This window comes from Leuresthes tenuis, unplaced genomic scaffold (genome assembly GCF_036924035.1).
Source record: "Leuresthes tenuis unplaced genomic scaffold, fLeuTen1.0.hap1 SCAF_13, whole genome shotgun sequence".
Taxonomy (NCBI): Eukaryota; Metazoa; Chordata; class Actinopteri; order Atheriniformes; family Atherinopsidae; genus Leuresthes; species Leuresthes tenuis.
In genome coordinates this window covers 2,682,888-2,703,183 of record NW_027325367.1, presented here as the reverse complement: position 1 = coordinate 2,703,183, position 20,296 = coordinate 2,682,888, and the positions used below count along the sequence as shown (strand labels likewise).

At 43.3% G+C, this 20,296-nt stretch overlaps 2 protein-coding genes across 4 annotated transcripts in view; one reads left to right on the top strand and one right to left on the bottom strand.

Annotated features, from left to right (window-relative positions):
* Window positions 1-17,974, top strand: part of xrn2 (5'-3' exoribonuclease 2) — a 36,603-nt gene extending 18,629 nt beyond the window's left edge. For both annotated transcript variants that reach the window (XM_072361727.1, XM_072361726.1), the window contains 9 exons: window positions 250-347; window positions 919-998; window positions 1,144-1,200; window positions 3,420-3,488; window positions 4,002-4,130; window positions 5,282-5,400; window positions 14,945-15,005; window positions 16,627-16,810; window positions 17,461-17,974. In XM_072361727.1, coding sequence (XP_072217828.1) covers window positions 250-347; window positions 919-998; window positions 1,144-1,200; window positions 3,420-3,488; window positions 4,002-4,130; window positions 5,282-5,400; window positions 14,945-15,005; window positions 16,627-16,810; window positions 17,461-17,523 — 860 coding nt within the window. In that variant the 3' untranslated portion in view covers window positions 17,524-17,974. The remainder of the gene's footprint in view (window positions 1-249; window positions 348-918; window positions 999-1,143; window positions 1,201-3,419; window positions 3,489-4,001; window positions 4,131-5,281; window positions 5,401-14,944; window positions 15,006-16,626; window positions 16,811-17,460) is intronic.
* A 519-nt stretch (window positions 17,975-18,493) lies between these two features.
* nkx2.4b (NK2 homeobox 4b) lies at window positions 18,494-20,296 on the bottom strand. 2 transcript variants are annotated; one of them, XM_072362210.1, is made up of 3 exons: window positions 20,032-20,296; window positions 19,714-19,926; window positions 18,494-19,204 (listed from the first exon to the last, which is right to left on the bottom strand). In XM_072362210.1, exons 1-3 carry the CDS (start codon window positions 20,186-20,188, stop codon window positions 18,576-18,578), a joined length of 999 nt encoding a protein of 332 aa, XP_072218311.1. In that variant the 5' UTR covers window positions 20,189-20,296; the 3' UTR covers window positions 18,494-18,575. The 2 variants fall into 2 exon arrangements, with proteins under 2 accessions (XP_072218311.1, XP_072218310.1); XM_072362209.1 differs by having other exon boundaries at window positions 19,714-20,296.

The following is a 20,296-nucleotide window of genomic DNA, read 5'->3' as shown; positions in this document are numbered from 1 at the left end:
TTCTTCCTTCTTTCAGCCCCAAGTCTGTGGAAACTCAGTGTAACACAATCATCCCATAAATCATTTAAGAAACCTTTAAACCTGATTTATTTTCCTATCCAGAGCCGTATTTCTGTCGTCTTCGCTGCTGAACAACAACTAACGGACAACTTGTTCCTTTCTGCTAGTTTCTGAGCCTTGTTTTCAGGCTAAATGACTGCATTCTTCTGCTCCTAATTCACACACAAACTCTTGGTTCTTCTGTTGCAGTGAGAAGAAACAGTCTGGGAAGCGATGTGCTGTTTATTGGAAAGTCTCACCCGCTGCTCGACTTCATCCACGAACTCTATCGAGCTGAATCTCTCGAGGTAACAGAACTCCAGCCTTCATTTTTACCAGCAAGCAAAAATAACAGCACATAAAATGCAAAAGTTATGGCTTTTAATGCACACATAGCTGCTGTATTAACATCTGTGGCTCTGTTCAGTCGGTAACTGCTGAAAAAGATGACCTTATGTAGTTGTTATGTATGACCTTATTTAATGTTTCTCTTGCATAAGATGAAAACCTTCAGTTTTGAGAGCCCTCTTCTCTCTGGATTAATGATGTCTCAGGGGAAGGTTTCCCAGAACACATTCGCTGTAAAACCAAGTCTAGACAGCAATATAAGACGAGTTCATGCGTTTTATCAGACAAAAACTGCAGAATATCCTGTTAATTAACATTTAACTTTCCATCAGCGGCTGGGGTGGAGTTAAAAGAAAAATACCTTGAAATAATGCGGCTTTTTAGGTGGCATGTCCCAAAAACGGAGCGGATAATATTACAAAAAGCAACAACAAATGTGATTAGATACCCGAACCATCGGTAGATATTTGGCTGCTCTGAATGAAATCCTGGTTTAGTGTTGGACACAACCAGCAGCTTTGTTTCTGGCAGGGCACGGAGATCCCTGCAGAGCTGTGCCATGGAATCCAAGGTATATTAAATCTTGATGACGACCCTATTCTACCAGATAAGTAAGGGAACATCTGCTTCATTCTGACTTTTGTACATTTGTAGTACGTTTTAATGCTCCAACCCAACAAAGAGCAGCTTCAGCATGATGCCGACTCCAGCTTTTATTCAAGATAATATCAATGATGAGATGTTTTTTTCCTTCAGGACGGTGAACTCGCCTATTCCAGTGCTGCGGGACATTTCACAGAGCAGCGCCATCAGGTGACCGGTCGTCATTAACTGCTTCTTAACCTGTTTATTACTGTTGAATCATCAGAAATTATCTAAATTAAATGAACATCTGAGCATTTAATCCTTCTTATTAGAAGCCTGCAGTCAGGCTGCATCTGAACATTTCATCAGTGTATTTTCAGATTTTGAAAACCGTCTTTTAATGTTCTTCCACCTAAATGATGAGAGTTTTAGCTGAGAGTTAAATGGAAAGCACACATACTCTGATTTTAGGTGCTTTACCATAAATCTGATCTCACTCGGTAATCTTTCAGTGTTTCATAGGGAAGAAACACTCTCTCCCAGGGAGTACCCCAGGGTTCAGTGCTGGGGCCCCTTTCTTTTGTAATACACAACGCCATCATTTGACTTTTTCTACACAGATTATACTCTTCTGTACCCCTCGTTCCCCACAGTTTCAGTACGAATCTCAGCTCATCTTTCTGACAGGCTATCATGGATGAGTTAAATCAGTTAAATCTCTCTGTGATTGATCTCCTGCGAGAACCAATTAATCAAGCTATCTCCCCAACACAGTTAGCAAAAAAAACCCGGGCACCTTGACTGATGAGCAGTTCTTCCTTTCAGACCATTTTGTGTCTGTTTCTTACACCATAAGAAAAATCTGGCTTTGTTTTGTCAACCCAACGGTTCACAGCAGTGCTCCTCAGGTCGGGTCTCCCAGCATCCACAATGAAACCCGGACACTTGGTCCAGATCCTGACAGAGCATCTGATCCTCCACATGACCCTGTCCCCTCGGGGATGATTGGGTGCTATTTATTTGCTGCTGTTCAGGTTCATGTGGGCATCATTGCTAACACAACATCGATTTTCGATCCCTTCACACTTAGGATGGGGCAATGAGTGCTGGAAAATCTGAAAATCCCGTCGGCACAACACTGCAGTAGTGGTGCTGGTAATTCCAGGCCAAGAAACAGCCAAAATGTCCAAATGTTAGAAAAATTCTCTCAAAATTAGGCTCAGAGTCGCTGGATACGATGAACACAAAACATTTAAGAGACAAGTCGGCACAAGCTGTCAGGAAGCTGCTCAGAGTTGTCTGGATAACAAAATGGTGCTAATGCTATTTATATTGTTTATGCTTGCTGGCCACACAATGTTATGGGAAAAGGCATTACTCGCCATTTATTGTTATGGGAAGACGAGTTCAGACAGTCAAAACTTTGCTTGCTACATAGCATTATGAGAACCAAAAGACAGGAGGAGGCCCCCCCCCCCCATCACAGAAACTCTTATTCTTGCAGCTTTTCTCATAGTATAAGGGAAAAACTCTGCATCTTGTACAATTAACATCGAATCATTTTAAATCATTAACACTGAAAATTTCCCACTGTTCGCAGTGCATAGGAGCGAAAAACCCATTTGCTGTATTTACGGGAAAATTCTCCTATGGCCCCATTTCTCCCTGGCAACCGACCGAAATCAAAGCTTTTCTCATAGTATAACTATAGAATGTTTCTAACATTTCCCTCCTGTTTATACTATGAAGAAAAAGGGAAAAACCCTGCATCTTGTACAATTAACATCGAATCATTTTAAATCATTAACACTGAAAATTTCCCACTGTTCGCAGTGCATAGGAGCGAAAAACCCATTTGCTGTATTTACGGGAAAATTCTCCTATGGCCCCATTTCTACCTGGCAACCGACCGCTTAATCACTCACTCAGTATCAAAGGTTGCCCTCTGAACAGTTGATTCCAATGAATGGCGATGGACATATGTGTGATTATCAAACACAAAATGAATGAAATGAAAATAAGAATAATGAATAATAAAATAAGTGAAAATGTGATTAAATGCAATTAATTATTAATATATGAAATAGATATTGAATGGAAAAAATGAATAAAATGAAAAATAATAACAAATGAAAATCAAGAATAGTCAAACAATAATGATAATAATGCGATGCAGTTTATTCAGTCTTTATTGATGCAATCGTCTGCTTCTGGCAACAGTTAAGCTATCTTGGAAGGAGAGGTTATTAGCTCACGACAGGCCATGTTCCTTAATGCGCTTCTTTACACCAAGACCAGCAACTAAATTCTTCTCCACTGTGAAAGTGCAGCCAGGTTCATATTTTATCTCATGAATAATTGTAAATGTTCGACGGGATTTATCTCTTTCAAACACTCGGTTTTGAATAAAGTGTGAGCTAATGAAACTCTTCTCTTCTGTTTTCCAGTGTGAAGTTCAAGGATCCTCAGTATGCAGATGACTATGTGTTCAAAGCTGTCCTTCTGTCTGGAGCCAAGTGAGATCTTTCACTTTTTCCATTTCATTTAGCGAATAAATTCCTCACTGCGTTTTAAACCTGCTTTCATTTCATTTTTGCTTTCATGAAAAGACCCAAAGCAGCACATCTCTCAGTAATTGTCCCGCAAAGTGGTTAAAAACATGTTTTTTTCTCTCTTTTAACACAAATGCTCAACGTTTTCTAACAATTTCTGTAGTTTTTATTCACAAATTTTGGGAAAACTTGTAGGACTGTAATGTAATTATTGACTTCAGAACTTCTTTAGAGCTCCTGAAAGTGTCTCCACACTGACTTCAGTAAAGCTGGTTAACCTCCTGCTGTGTATCTCCTGCAGAAGTAATTTCCCGTCTTAATTAGCCGTGTTTTTTGGTTAATTAAGAACCGTTCAGCTCCAGGTGTGAGGCAGCTCAGCTGGGAGGACGTCCCACATATGGAGGCTTGTCGCAGCAGGCCCAGGTTCGAGTCCCCTCCCTTTTTGATGAGTGAAAAATACATTTTCTGTTGTTTCAGGATGCCCAATAAGGTTTTGAAACCAGGGGACTGGGAGAGGGGGAACAGGGGTTCATGGAGGCCCCAGCTGGGCTTCAACTCCAACAGGCAGCAGTCACATCTGGACCAGTCGGCCTTCAGAGCTCTGGGGTAACTGAGATTTCTTTCTTTCATGAATAATCTGGTGCAGTTTCATTGTGATCTCTCCTCCTTCTCCTTTCAATAAGATATTTCCTAATTCACCAACTTATTTCGAGGCTTTTGAAGCTGAACAGTGACTTTTGGACGGCATTTTGATCTAATTCAGCCTCGAACAAGAAGCTTATTTTAGCCTAAAAAAATAAGGTTTTTGTAGGATTGAAAAGCATAATTTTTGCATCATGTATTTGTGAGAGAATGCAGATGTTTTGTTGGATGCTGTTGCTCCTTTTAGTCCTTTAGTTCTCCATCTCGTTCTGTGTAATGATAGAATTTAACACATCAAACACTGAGTCCTGATTCTGCAATGACTCAGGACAGTATTTTAAAAAGAGAAATGGGTTTAAATGTTTGCATCCCTCCTAACGGTCCCCATTAACCAGCCGTCCTTGATTATAATCTAAGCTCTCCTCTCCACACATTATTATCATTAAGGAAAAATATGAATAATTGAACATCTGGCTCAGTCCGACGAAATGAATTATGCGCAGATTTGAAGAAATGTAATGCATTCCTTGTTTTTTCTACTAAACTAAGTCCTCGTCTCAATCAATCAGGCAGTTATGAGCTTTGATGGGGCCAAATGAGCGCCTGCTCAGAGAGTTGTGAGCATGAAAACCTGGAGAACAGTGTTTTCATCTAATTTTTCCTCTTATATGTGTTGTTTTTCTTTATTTTTCCTCTTATATGTGTTGCTTTTCTTTATTTTTCCTCTTATATGTGTTGTTTTTCTTTATTTTTCCTCTTATGTGTTGTTTTTCTTTATTTTTCCTCTTATATGTGTTGTTTTTCTTTATTTTTCCTCTTATATGTGTTGTTTTTCTTTATTTTTCCTCTTATATGTGTTGTTTTTCTTTATTTTTCCTCTTATATGTGTTGTTTTTCTTTATTTTTCCTCTTATATGTGTTTTTCTTTATTTTTCCTCTTATATGTGTTGTTTTTCTTTATTTTTCCTCTTATATGTGTTGTTTTTCTTTGATTTCCTGACTGTTTGGTTAAGTTTCTGTTATGTGTTCATATGTATGTGAACAAACTGACCGTCTGGACTTTAAAAAAGGTTCTTTTTAAAAAGATTTAACAGCACAGCTTCTTCTCTCTGCAGTCACAGTATGAACAGAAACCAACACAGCGGAGGACAGTACAGCAGCACTCCTCCACCAGGAAACTACCACCAAGGAAGCTACCGTCCTCCACACAGGGGTGGGCATCAGCCTTTCCACAGTAAGTGCTCTCATGCACACTCACACGCACCAAAGCAGTGTTTGAAAACACCCGGTTGCTTTCTGTAAAACTGACCTCTCAACTGTTACCTTATCCTTCGTGTTCATCAATTTAAAAATGGGAAAAAATCAGCTTTAAAGGGAGAAACATGCAAACTTTGCTCCGGTCTGGATGGTGTTAATAATCGCAGATGATTGGCTCTTGGTTAGTATCTCCACACACCTTCTTAAAACTTAAAAATCAGAGAACTGACAGCACTGCTCAGATGCCCTCATTCAGAAGCATACAGCCCTGTGGTGGACTTTGGACTGCAGCCCCCACAGCACAGGGTGAGCCCAACTAAGTTAGATATTCCACCAGGTCAGCGTGCAGCCGCTGCAGCTCCAGGCATGGATGAAGTGCCCCCCCCAGGGCCTTGTTGCATCGAACCATGGCTTCACAGTCCACTGTGGGGCCACAAGTCAGTGACAGACATGTCAGTGCATCTCTTCTGGAACTGGCAGTAGGTTTTGCAGTGTGTGGGGGGGTCATACTGGAACATCTGGGGTCATGGGTGAGCCAGGGCATCCATTCCCAGAGGTGTGTTCTCAGCTATTTTGCAGAAGAAGAGAGAGCAGTGGGTGTTTGCCCCAGTGGGGAAGAGATCCACAGCTGCTTTGCCATTTCAGTTTCTAATCTCAGCACTCAGTTCACCTACATGTTAAGGAAAAGCTACTCATTTAAAGACCGTAATGTCCTCATTCTGGACAGAGAAGACAGATGGTTTAAGAGAGGAGACGAGGAAGCCGTCTGTGCTAAAGTGGAAAAACCATCTTTGAACAGAGGAGGTGGTCTCGGGGATCACCTTCCTAACGAAGCGGCTTCACAACTATTCACACCTTGGATCCCGTCAGCTCTCCTTCCAGAAAGCTAAGTCAGAGTTTTCCTGGCTTTGACAATCCCCAGATAGACGGGACATGCTTTGTGCTGGAAAGAGAAGCATCACTCCTTCGGACAGGGGCCAACACAAGACTTCTTCGCATCCTTCAAAGCTCCTTAGAATAAGATAAATTAAATGCTTAGATTTCAATCTGGCTGACTAGTAGCTAATAAAGGTGTTCTTAGCAGGGAGAACAGTGTGTGATGACAGGGCCTGAAAGGTCCCATCACACATCATTTCCCTGGAGGGTGTGATTTACTGTACTATACGTGCTAAACTGAGTGAATCGACTGAATAGGAAGCAGTTAGTTTTGCATGTCATATGTCTTTGCTGTGGAAAAGCACTGTGAAACCTGTGAAGGTTGTGAGTGAATGTGGTGTAAAAGCTCTTGGAGTGGTCGGGTAGACCATAAAGGTGCTATAGAAGTACAGTCCAGTTTATTAAAATGTACTTGTTTTATACTGGTGGTATAAATCAACAAAAAAGCCCCACATGCAGGGAAAAACGTTGAGGTCGTCATCTCAGTCCACTGAAGAGAAAAAACAAACGGTGTCTCTCTCCTTTCACCTTGAACTGAACAGTGCAGCCTGGTGTTTTGCATTGTTGCACCACCCAAAACACCAGCTCCATTAAATCCGCCCCCCTGCTGTCTCTGAATTTATAATTCAAAGTACTTTGCTTTGGTAGAAAATAAGAAGTGGCTCAATTCTTGGGTAAAGAATTTTTAAATAGAAATTACCCCTTTTTCTATGTTTCTGTTTCAGTTTGTATTTTTTTTACAGCTGATCTTTAACGCTCATTTCTTCTTAAACACATAATTAAGATTTCGACTTTTGCTGCTGAAACTTTCTGAGTTTGATGAGCGAACAGAAGATCGTGTCTTCCACAGATGTAAAAACCAGGCCTGCAATGACCCGTTTTGGTCATTCTGGTGACTGGAAACTTGATTATTTTTTCCAAAAAAAGCAGAAATTCCACTAAAACACAGAGACTCTGGAGATAAAATAGTCTTTCTGCAGACTTGGAAGAATGCTCCACAGATAAAGGGTTGCATCTTATTGGGATATATATATTTTTTAGTTTAAAACCAGTCCAATAGTATGTGAACCCTGTCAGAAAAACGAAGGTGTGCTTGATAATACGTCATCTCTGAAGCCAACAGCCATGTTGAGGAGTTTTTTATTTTCAGCCATGAAACGGTGAATCCTTTCCAACCTGGAACAGACACGGTTGGGTTTCAGTGGAGCTGAAACGCTTTATACCGAGCTGCCAAACTGAAATGCACCTAATTGTCTTCCATGATTATTTTCCACACATGAAAAGCGGTCGAGCAACTCAGCACACGGAGGCAGGATCTGCTCCCCAGCTCCTTATCACGCTCTGTGCTCGGCCCCGGCCTCGCTGTCCTCTGCCAGCTCTTCACCAGGTTGACTTTGATGTACCAATTTGCAAGTAGATGAATAATCTCATTTGCCCACTGATAGCATGCGGGGGAGTCACAGCTATTCTGGTGGTACTTGATGCAAATGGGGAGCTTTTGGCTCCTGTGGATCACACTCGCACCTCCCCTGGCATCTGCTGCACGTTCTTGGTGTTAAACTCGCCATGTTCCAGATATTCTCAGCACCACATACATGTAGAAATATACACACACTTCAGACGATTGTCTTTTATCAACTTAGGCTGTTAAAGGGGAACTCCGGTATTTTTAAACCTTTTTTAGACCTTATTTCTGGCATGAAATACGTTCATCTACTCACTTTGGAGAACAGTTTGGTGAAAGTCGGCGTCCTTCGGAAGATATTTAGATAACTGGAGATCCATATAACGGAGTGAACGGGGCTTAGAGGATGCAGCCTCTAAATAAGGCATTATCTGTCTTTATTTCACCAATACTTTAAGAAGAATGAATGAATGAACGTGTGCTATAGCTCTGTTAGCTCATAGCTGCTGTTATGTGGCTACTTGCAGCTATAGGAGAGCTAACGGAGGGATTTCTACACAGGCACTCTACTGGGACCACTTCATCCACACGCCCCCCTGCAGCACAGCTTATTCACTCCGTGCTCTGTGACAGTCGGCTAACTTCACACAGAGTTTGCTGCTGATAGTTTTGTGCAACATGGCAGGATATTTATCAGATTTTGACAACGTGAACGACGACTTTGAGTAAGATGGACGTTCTTACCGGAGTGAATCTCTGTTGTTCAACTCTGTTGAATAAAAGGGGCCCCAGAATTGAACCCTGAGGAACTCCTCGTACCATTTTTTTTTACCTACAGACACAAAGTAGTAGTTCAGGAAAACAGTTCAGTACTGTGGCAGAAAGTCAGTGTGTAGAAATCCCTCCGTTAGCTCTCCTATAGCCGCCAATAACAACAACACAGCAGCTATGAGCTAACAGAGCTATAGCACACGTTCATTCATTCATTCTTCTTAAAGTATTGGTGAAATAAAGACAGATAATGCCTTATTTAGAGGCTGCATCGTCTAAGACTTTCACCAAACTGTTCTCGGTGAGCAGATGAACGTATTTCATGCCAGAAATAAGGTTTAAAAATACCGGAGTTCCCCTTTAAGGGTAGAAACAATATTAGATTAAATTTCTGTTGGTTTTGTCTGAAGTTGTAAACCTTCGCCATCTTTACTGAGAGATGACGTCTGGTCTAAAATAAGATCAGACTCCTAAAGTGATCATTAATCTTCAGAATTAAAAGTGAAACTGCAGTATTTTGTTATACAGTGTTTGAAGTTTCCTGTGAACACCCTTCAAAACAAATCAAATGGAGCTGTAATCAGGGGAAGGAAGGCACCAACTGATTAACAACAAATAACGAACCTTAACCTAATCGGTTCCATTTAACCAGCTCTGAATGGTCAAAGCTCTTCCCTGGTTAATTCCAGCTGATGATAATTGCAGGTCGTGTGTAACCAGTTCTTCATTAAAAGTTGATGGAGTTGCAGCCTCCTCCTTAACTACAACCTGTTCTCCATCATCACGTATGCCTGAAGTAAACATTTCTAATTATTCCCACTGCTTTTGTCTTTACTGCTAAAGTTGGACTGAATGCGATTGCCAGTGTTATGAAGGGAAGACCTTATTATGTGGCAGCATGCTTTTGTTCAGATAACACTTTCACACAGGGCCGGTCCTTTGCCTGCTCAGTAATCACTGCAGGCTTTGCTGCTGCTCTGGGCTTTTGTAGAATCTTTTTGGGCTGGGGTTGGTGGGGCTGATTAGTGTTGTGGGAGAGCAGGGCCAGTAATGAGTCCGTCGAGTGGCTGCTCTGGACACGCTGGCATCCTCTGATAAAAGCATCCGGGAGGATCCCGCTTGATTGGGTGTGTGATGCACTCTGAAGAGGGTTGAAACCAAAGTTAACTCCCCCCTTTAACTGCACTGCCACCTCCTGTGGTGATTTGTCAACATTCTGCCACCAAACATGCTGCAGGGCTTTGTGCGCTGCAGCCAGACCGGCTGCTGTTGGATAACCAGCTGGGCAGGCTCTGCTGGTGGCCATTATTGTCTTTACCCACAGTGACACTAGATGTTGACTCGGGCAGCAAAGTAACCGTTTGATCCCGCAGCCACAGGCTGACGAGGTGGAGAGTTTCCAGTTAGAACGTAAGAAGGAAGAGGAAACCTCGTCATAAACTAAGAAACTAAGTCCAGTTGCCTTTGCTTAAAGGGGAGCTCCTTTATTTTTAAACCTGGACCTTTTTTCTGGCATGAAATCCGTTCATCTGCTCACTGAGAACAGTTTGGTGAAAGTCGGCGTCCTTCAGAAGATATTTAGATAACTGGAGATCCATATAACGGAGTGAACGGGGCTTAGAGGATGCAGCCTCTAAATAAGGCATTATCTGTCTTTATTTCACCAATACTTTAAGAAGAATGAATGAATGAACGTGTGCTATAGCTCTGTTAGCTCATAGCTGCTGTTATGTGGCTACTTGCAGCTATAGGAGAGCTAACGGAGGGATTTCTACACAGGCACTCTACTGGGACCACTTCATCCACACGCCCCCCTGCAGCACAGTTTATTCACTCCGTGCTCTGTGACAGTCGGCTAACTTCACACAGAGTTTGCTGCTGATAGTTTTGTGCAACATGGCAGGATATTTATCAGATTTTGACAACGTGAACGACGACTTTGAGTAAGATGGACGTTCTTACCGGAGTTCGTTCATTCATTCTTCTTAAAGTATTGGTGAAATAAAGACAGATAATGCCTTATTTAGAGGCTGCATCCTCTAAGCCCCGTTCACTCCGTTATATGGATCTCCAGTTATCTAAATATCTTCTGAAGGACGCCGACTTTCACCAAACTGTTCTCTGTGAGTAGATGAAGGTATTTCATGCCAGAAATAAGGTTTAAAAATACCGGAGTTCCCCTTTTAAGCTCCTCAAGAAAAAATATCTTCCAGTGGGCCTTGATTTCAGCCAATTTTCAACACCTATCTCAGCTTTAAAGATGGTCAGAGCTGACATTTGGTGGATGTGTTTTTGAAACTTCACAAACTGAAGGCAGAAAAGGGGCGTGTCTTAACATCTGATTGGCTCTGCCACAGGTTAATGTGTGTTATTGAAACTCTGACTTGTACCGCGGGTTAAGAAGAAAATCCAACCAGCTGGTAAAACAAAATCCCGTCAGCCATCGATAACTCAGGATAAACAAAAGTATCGCAGTTTTTGTTTTGTTAAGATAAATGCCTGTTTGATAAATCCTGTGTCAGCATTTCTGATTGTTTTTGGCATCTGATAAGTGATACTTCTGCTGCCAACAGAAGATTATCTCTGAACAGTAAGCCATGAGGTCCCTGTTAAGGCGGCACTGTTGCAGCAATGGCTACGGAAAAGGGCCCAGGACAGGGCCTGGGGGGGCACCCACTGGCTGGAAACTCGCTTGGATATGGTATCACCAGGATATGCACATAGTTTTCAAATGAATAACTGGAGTTAAAATCAGTTCCTGTGCAGCTGCTTGAGTTTCTGCTAAAGAAAATGTAACTTTTTGGAAATCTCTCACCTTCAGTGATTGTTTGTTTGTCAGGAAAACATCTTCTGATTCAAGCGGTGTCATCCTCTGCTGTCTTTTGTTCAATTAAATGAAATCCTGGTTTGTGAAGCAGCAGCAGCAGGAGAGTCTGCTCAAGTCTTTGTGCACCAAATAGAAAAGTTACCGTCCTGCTTCTGTTACCGGGGCTGAGCCTGCTGGACGAGATCTGAGTCAAATAGTCGCTGAACTAATTGAAAAGAGTTGGAGAGAGACGTTTAGTTGTGTAGCGCCGTTGTAATCCCTGCATTAATACAGTGGACGTAGCGTGTTTTAAGGATTTGGCGTAATCCTTTGTTGGCTTTTGTCTGTTGCAGACTGGGGGTCTATACACTTTCAGATCATTGTTAATTAAGGAGATTGACAGGTGTCCACTTGTAATTCCCTCTTTTGAGTCATCTGTGGTGATGAGAAAAAGAAGAGCAGAGTGTTGTGGAGTTATAATTGGAACCCAACTGGGTGGTCCACTTAAAGTTTGCAGGTTGAGGAGATAATCAAACATGAAACTGAATGACAAAAACAAAATGAGAATGTGCCAACAGCAGTCTGCCTGCTTGCTGGTAATTGTGTGTTTTACTGCTGTTTGCACCAGTCAGCAGTGACCTGGTGTAACCCCCCCCCCCCCCAGTTATCAGATGGCCCAACATCAACAAGGTTTCATTACAGACCAAAACATCTTCAGACCTACATTTTAGCTGTTTTAATCTGTTTTGTACAGTCGGTTCGAAACTATGGAAACGACAAAGTGGTTGATTGTTCTAACCAAATGATTTGGTTCTCACCTCATTTCTTATGGAGATTACAGTCTAATTGACATTTGCATTCTCATTACATGAATATAGATTAACGGAAGACAGAGCTGTGCTGTTTACCACGTCAGCCTCAGCTGCCTATGGAAACCTCTGAAGGGTTTTCTCTCAGGTTTGCTGCCGGTCTCCCATCGAGGGCTCGCTCAGAGGGGCATTACGTGACCAGGCATTATCAGTCCACTTACTCCATTTCTGCCTCTGCTCCTGGGTGCTGTTTCCCTTCTTCATGTTTCGGAGAAAAGCCTCAGTTTGTCATCAGCTTCTGCTGCACGATGTCAGGATTTCATGAGCTGCTGAGCTCAGGAAACCAACAGATCTCACTGAATCTTCTTTGTTAAAGTTCCTGCTGTGAGCAGGACATCCATCTGCCTCAGCCTGGAGGGGTTTCAGAGGACTGTATCTGACTCTAACTGATCCACACAGAGTGCCTCGGTCCATTTGAGTCATGCATGCAGGAGGGATTTGAACATCAAACTTCTCCAGTTTGGAGAAGTTCTCTGTTTCAGTTGAATTAACACGTTTACATGCATTTTAAAAGTCTGCTTTTGGTTGGACTCTGTAGTTTATTGTTATTTTATTGGAATATTTAGTTGCATGATAGTGTAGAGGTGTATAGGTAAGATTGCCACCTTTTATGTGGGTGACCTGGGTTCAAATCCCCTACATTTAAAAAAAAAAAAAAAAAAAAAACCTCCAGTGGGGGTCCTTAGACCCCCTTATCCTACCTGCCTACCAGTGTAAGTCGCTTTGGATAAAAGCTTCTGCTAAATGCATAAAAATAAACAAACAACATGATTGCAGGTTTAGTTGTGCAGGCGTCTGCCTCCAGTGGGGATCTCTGCATTAAGGCCCCACTGTGGTTGCCGCGGTGACGTCACGAGTCGATGCACCAGTAGTTGCAATCTTCTCCATGGCTGCTACCTGAAGGTTAGCGCTAGCTACTCAATGCTGGGGGAGCAGCTCTGTCATCAGTGCTCAGCATCCTCACCTCTGCTTACATAACAGCTGCTGAGCCGGCAGAAGGTATAACATTAATAGGTGCTTTATCACCTTTATAGTCTGATATAGTACGGAGAATATCGCACAGGACTTTTAAGTGTGTTGTTACCTTTTCTTTGTGTTTCTTATGAAATAGTGAGCTCCCATGGACCCTCTGGGGGGCTATCGCTGCCTTTCAGGATGCAGTAATAACAATAACTTGCTGTTTTACTTGCTTATGTTGTTTCAGTCTATTCTGCGTCTATAAAACCAGCTTTAGCCGTGTGTTTTGCTAGCAGGTGATTAAGACTCATCACACCCCAGTGATAAAGACTTTAACAGCATAGAACCGCTTAATTTCCCACATTATGGGGAAGCCCAGGGTCACAGAAGGTGAGTTTATGCCACAAATCTTCTTTTTGAAGCAAGTTAAAGAGGAATTTATGAGGTTTCGTCGGTTATTAGCAGTTAGCCTCTTTTCTGTCAGCTTTTTTTAGGTGCTGGACTCCATCCAGGTTGATAATGTTTTATCTTTAACTGTGTTTTAGTTCGAGTATTATTCAAACAGGAGCCCTTTATTTCCCAAAGACGCTGCTTTTCACCCATATTCACTGCAGCACGACCATGTTGCTTCAGTAGAAGAGGCTAAGCTAACACTGAGTTTTTCTTCCTTGGACAGTCAGCCGTTTGCAGTCTGCACTTTATGCTACTCGATGTCAGTAAATGCTACACTTCACAGTCTGCTGCTCTGAGTTGTTTCAAGTGTCTTTTACTCAGCGTGAAACAAAGAGTTTGGGACAGTGAGTCGGAAAGCACAGCAGACAGGAACATAAACATTAAAGCACAAAGGGATGTCTCACATTATCCGGTCAGAACTGACGAGCTAAGCTGCTAAAGTCTGGTGTCAGGGTGTTTATTTGTTGCTCTGAACAGATGAGGTAAAACTTCAGGTTCCATTTATGGCTATAAAGTCTGTTTAATCAACTCTTCTGCTGTTAAAACAGCTGAATAAGTGGAGGCCTGTTCCTGAACAACCTGCCACCCCCCCGCAGTGTTCGCTCTCACCAGCTTCACTCCAGAAACATCAGCTTTGGCTCCCCTGGCCGCTCATTCTTCTCCCGACCTGCTCCAGGTTTGTAAATGTGAGGCTCCGGGCCTTTTCAGGGCTGCCTTCACCCACCTCAGGCTGAACCTCTCAGCCCGCCTGCCCCTACAAACAAACAAGTCCACGGCTCGCAGCTGGTCATCGCCTTGGCAACAGCGAATCTGGAAGAAGCTGCTTTTTTTTCTTTTTTCTTTAAGTGTGTCTTTGTGAAGGGCTTGCAGCGACGGAGCCAGGGTACTTGAGCGTCCACAATGCTGCCTACTGAATGCTTATTTCATTTTCTGAACAAAAAATGCAAATGTGGCGCTCCCGCTTTCTCCTGATCTGCATCTCCTCCCATCCTCCACCTCCACAGCCTGGCGAAAAAGAAAAAAAATCTTTATCATGACAACTGATTACTTATGTATCCGTGACAGAAAAGAAGCAGTTGTTGTTCTTTCCTTTCTTTAATTTTGAGGTTAAAGCTGACATGAGTTGGCTTAATTAGCATCCATTTTCTCTCCAGTCGGACCTGTAGAAGTTGACTACTGCGATGTTTTTCCAGTTTTAACGTGTGTTTAAGCTCCTCATTCCAGCCTTTACATGGAGCTAAAAGTTCCCTTGAGCTCGCTGCCTCTTTAAAACTCTAAACTTCACCCAGCAGAGCCACTCATGCTCCTGTGTTTTGTTCTGCAGATTCCAGTCAGGGCGCTTTGATTGGAGCGCCTCCCTCCTTCCACCAGCCACAGTTTCCAAGGTGAGTTTGTGTGACTTCGGTCAAACCTCCCGCCGTGGGGAAACTCCACATCCAACTCTCTCTGTTCTTGTCTTGATGAATGTGGTTTTCTCCCCAGAAGGAGCTCCACATCTCTCCCTCAGACTTGTTGAGGCCCGTGTGCTTTCTGTCGCTCGCCTCCATGTTAATCTCCCCACGGATTCCTGGCTCGCCAACACGGGCGCTTGGGCTTCCTCCACCGGGTGGCTTTCAAGCTGCTATTGAATTAAGATTTTTCCCTATCGCCGTAAAACAAATTTCTCTGGAGGAGGTTTGTGCAACTTAATGAGGCATTACTAATGCTGTTGGTGGCTGCTTCGCTCCCCACGCTGCAGCCGGCGACTCGGCACAGACCAGCTTTTGATTCTGCCTCCAGACCTCTCCAAAGTCCTAATCAGGTTCCCCGGTTCAACTTTTCAGGCCCATTGTGGCTCGGTGTCACCTCAGGTCAGTAGTTATTAGTGGAGACTGAAAACAGTTTCTTTAACTACACAGGACCAGGCCAAATGAAATGCAGAAGGAACTTGGAGAGGAGGGGATTATGGATTCCAGCGCTCAGCTAAGTCCGGCGCTGGCCAGAGTGTGATATGGTTTGGTAATGAGGGATGGGGCAGCCGCTCTTAGTTTCTTTTCTTCTTATTGTTCCTCAGAAGAGACTTTTAATATCGCTGCTGGGTTGACACATTGTCCAGAGGCCTTTTGGAGGACCGCAGCGCTGCTCCGGCTCCTAAAACGCAGCCTGGGTGCCTTGTTGCAGGGATGAGGGCGATTTGAGCCATATGTGAATATGGTTCGTTTCATTTCATGTGCAGCGATGCTCCTCATCTCTGAGGAGAGGCCGTTTTATCTCTTTGACAGCTCAATCCCTCAGTAAACGTCGTCGATGGGTTTTTAAGAAGGTCACTTCAAAGCAGAATGAATCTGCTGCTGAATATTCCTCAAACTCGAATGAATTAAACGAACCGAAGGTTTGCTTCGGCGCTGATTTCCACTTTCGTTTGTTAAAGAAAGAACTGCCAAATAAACCAGTTACTTGTTAAAATTACATGAAAATGAGTTTTTTCCAAATAACTCAAACAGAAAAAGACCATTTTTTTTCTTTTTGAGAGAGATTTGAACAGATTTCCTTCTGTTTTTATCTCATTTCTGTTCTTCATGTCTGCTTTTTACATTAAAACCTGAAGTTTACAGCATTTTAAACTCTTTTATTGACACTGGATCATGTTGGTAGTGATGTAGAAAATCAGAGTTTTCTTTTTAGAGATAAAAAAGAATTAAACCAAACGATCAGTCATTAAAGTGTGTAACCTTTAGAATAAATGGAAGTAATTAAAATGATATTTTATCAGCACGCTGGGGCAGTTCATGATGGAGTTTCCATCCAGAACGAACCTGTTTTAACCCGAGTTTATTTCATTCTGTGATAAGTCAAAGATAATAAAGTCTTATGAAGATTATTAACTGCAGGAACAGGTTCAGGGACGTTTGGGCGTTTGGAAACTCTCATTCCGAGGTCTCTTTTCCCCACTTCAGACCAAAACACGGCTCTAAAAAGACCGTATCAGGTGCTTCGCAGCCGCTAACGGCTTCGATGTGTTTGCAGGCAGCAGCCGCAGCAGTACAGAGGCGGGGGTCACGGTTGGGATCGGGCCATGCAGTCGCAGCAGTCGGCGTACCAGCAAAACGTGAGCCGGGGAGGGGAGGGGCAGGGCAGCTACCAGCAGCGCTACGAACAGCGGAGAGAGGACTGGCACGATCGCCGTGACAACCGGGGGCAGCAGCATCAGGTAAACGGCCCAAATGTGGCCTTCGTGGGTCAAACTGTGGCTTCGGAGGAAAGTTTGGTTTAAAAACAGCGTTTCTTTTTAAATATTAAGTCAAATTTGTCCTAATTGTTTGAAATAATCTGATTATTTGTCAGAAATGGAAACATTGTTTTTGTGGAGCTGAAGTCTAAAACAGTAAATCCTCCTGAATGAGAAGGCTGGAAGCTTCTTTTCTGCTTCCACACTTTGTGTTCACCTTGTTTTTGGCTTAATTCCCACATTTATATTGTTTATTCTGGAACATTTGCAGATACTGACACAGAAATTTCAGCATTTTGACCCTCATATTCTGCCATTAAACACCATTTGTTGGCAGGTTTTTAGGAAAACAGCTGATTTTATTCTGTCGGTTAGAGAGTTTGAAGACGAGCTTTTATCCCCGGGGGGGGGGGGGGGGGGGGGGTTCACGATGTGAAATGTTCAGTTGGTTTAGAGTCTAACATGTAAAGATAAATGCATAAAAACCCTAAAGTCGATGATTATGTTGTTGTTGATCTCGTTAAAGTCTGTTTCCTTTGTTAAAAATGATCATAAAAAGCTGTTTTTAATCCTATTTTCAGCTGTGATGTGAAGTAAACTTAAAGTAAAACGTGCTTCTGCTTGTCTTTCAGGGTTATAACGCGAGCAGAAGTTACCCCCCGCCTCCTCCTTCCAGGCGGTACAACTGGAATTAAACTCAAAGTGGACTTTGGGATTTTATGGGCCGGGCCACCATTTTTAGGGGAAACAATGTCATTATCTTTCTTTGGTTTCACTGTTTTCTTGTACAGTGTCGTCGCTCTGCTTCTGAACAAAGACAAACACGTGATCTGTGGTTTTTATGAGGAGCATCCTGTTAAACTCTGTTTATTTTTGAGAGAAATTTCTCCAAGCGGTTCACGTGAAAGTGAATTAAAACATTTGTCTGATTGGAATTGTTTTTTTTTTTCTAAAAGAATTTGAATCCAACTTAAATTTACTTCTAAAATAAAAAAAAAGATTAAAACGTGTGATTGTAATAAAAATCCGACTTTTTTTACAAGAAGAAAAGTGACGCATTCGGGTCTTAATTTTCCTGCTCAGTGTTTGATTGATTATGAATTTTGATGGAAATCCTCTCACATTAAAGTTCAAACTGCCACAAAACTGCTGTTTATCCGTATTAATTGTTGCATTTGTTCATGTTTCAGATGCCATTTCAGAAACAGAATTTTACGTTCAGATTTCAGAGGATAAAACGGAAGCAAAAAGAAACGAGTGTCATAAATGGAAATATTATTTATTCAGTGGAAACAATTGAAAATCAGTCGTAACAAATGATGTTTCATGGTTTTGCTTTAATTCGTTTAATTCTGTTGGCTGTTATTCTTGTTTTTCACCGGCCTGTAACTTCACTTTGTTAAACCTGCAATAATTTAGTTTATTCATTAGATGGAAGCTCGTGCTCGTGCAGTGCGTCATGCTCACATTTTGTTGTTTTTTTTTAGTTTAAAAGCAGCAGCAAATCACATCTGTCGCTTACAAAAAAAGAGAAGAAAAAGGACAGAGAAAAAAATCTTAATTAGCTTTCAGTCCCGGTTCAACGGTTTATTTTTGCACCTTAATCCTCAAAACCACCGAGTGTCTTTTGAGTCCGTGCGCGTAAAGGAAGCGGGGATTTACGCGCATCTGATGCGGCTTGAGGAAGAATCCGCCCCCGGACTGATGCCCCGCAGGCCCGATCCCACCTGTTCTCCTTCCGGGGTCCCTACCAAGTTCTTCCGTACAGTAAATTGGAGCCGATCATGCTGTTGCTGTACTCGATGAGCGCCGCGTCCGTTTGCGCCAGGTTGATCTGGCTGTGCAGCCCCATCGGCGGACTGGGAGACAAATCCTCCAGCTCCTCCGTGGACGAAAGCTGGTTCACCTGCTGCTGCGGGGTCGGAGTCATGGCCTCGGTCGAGCTGCTCTGTCGGTTCCCGGTGTGGTTGGAGCCGTTTGAGTCGCTCCGGCAGCTCTTGCCGGTCTTGGAAAGCACCGGTGAGAGGGAGGAGGACCGCCGGGATGTGCAGCCGCCGCTGCCGTCGGAAGCCGCGGTCTTGTCCTTGGCCTGCCGCTTCAGCTTGTAGCGGTGGTTCTGGAACCAGATCTTCACCTGGTTCGGGGTGAGGTGGATCAGCCCGGCTAAATGCTCCCTCTCCGGGGCGGACAGGTACTTCTGCTGCTTGAAGCGCCGCTCCAGCTCGTACACCTGAGCCTGGGAGAAGAGCACGCGGCGCTTCCTCCGCGGCGCAGAGTGCAGCGTCACCATGGCCTTCGCGGTGGAGTCCATCCCGGCCAGGCTGCCCACCATCCCGGGCATGTTCATCCCGGCCGACGCGCCCATATATCTGGAAACTTGGAGAGATTATAATCAAAGTTTGTCTGAAAAAATCATACTGTTGAAATAAAGCGCAAGAAATATATTTATTGATTATATTTATGAAGTCTTAAAATGTTCTGAAATTAAAACGTTTGGAACAAATTACAGGAAATTATTTAATTTAAATTTAGTGCGTAAAATACTCCTAATTTTAAGACCAATAAAGCAAATAGTTGTTGATTGATATTATAGTTAAAGTTAAATGTGTTCTTTTTATAAATACTGTTAATTATTATTTATTATTATAACTATTTATTAATTTAACTATTATTAATAGTTTGATTTTAGCCGCAGAAATTAAACATGAAATGGAATCGTTGAAGGGCCTTTTTAAAGATGATTTAAATGTAAAAAGTTAAGACATAATTTATATTATTTGGTACAGAAAAGGCCGTTAAATCCTGAGCAGAACATCCCTCCAGCTGCAGTTTCCACAAACTTCCTCCATCTCTGAAAACAAACGCTGAGCGGGAGCGCCACTTACTCGTCGGGTATCGGGGCTCCGGGTTGCTGTACCACGCCGCTGCCGCGCCTCCGCTCCTCACCGTCTCCTGGTAGGACGGCAGGTCTCCCACGTTCCCGATGCCGCCGTTGCAGAAGCCGCCGACGGGCCCGGAGAACTGGGGCATCCCGTGGGACACATGGTACGGCCCGCTGGGTCCCAGAGCGGCGGCCGAGGCTGGGGATGAAGAGGATGCTGACGATGAAGAAGAGGACAGGTGGTGATGATGGTGGTGGTGGTGATAATGGTGCAGGTGAGGCGGCTGATGCTGCTGTGCTTGTTGCTGATGGTGCTGCATACCGGACTGGGAGATCTGTGGCTGTCTGTAGGCGCCCAGCGGGGATCCGAGGCTCCCCGCCGCGGGGTCCATCCCTCCGAACCTGCGGTAGCTGTCCTCCATCGGGCTCAAGATGTCTGTAACTGAAAAGGGAGTTGAATGCTTTGGGCTAAAGGACATGGTGCGGCCACCCCGTGCCCTCTGGTCCGGTTCGGTCCTCTGCTGCCTCTGGCTGGATGTGGTGGGTGTCAGTCTGCGGCCCCCTCCCTCCCTCCGGCTTCTTGCCTC

Coding starts and splice junctions, on each gene's coding strand:
- nkx2.4b (XM_072362209.1), bottom strand. CDS start 20,188: ATGTCCTTTAGCCCAAAGCATTCAACTCCCTTTTCAGTTACAGACATC. Junction 19,205..19,713: donor GGAGCCCCGATACCCGACGA/GTAAGTGGCGCT, acceptor AATCTCTCCAAG/TTTCCAGATATATGGGCGCG.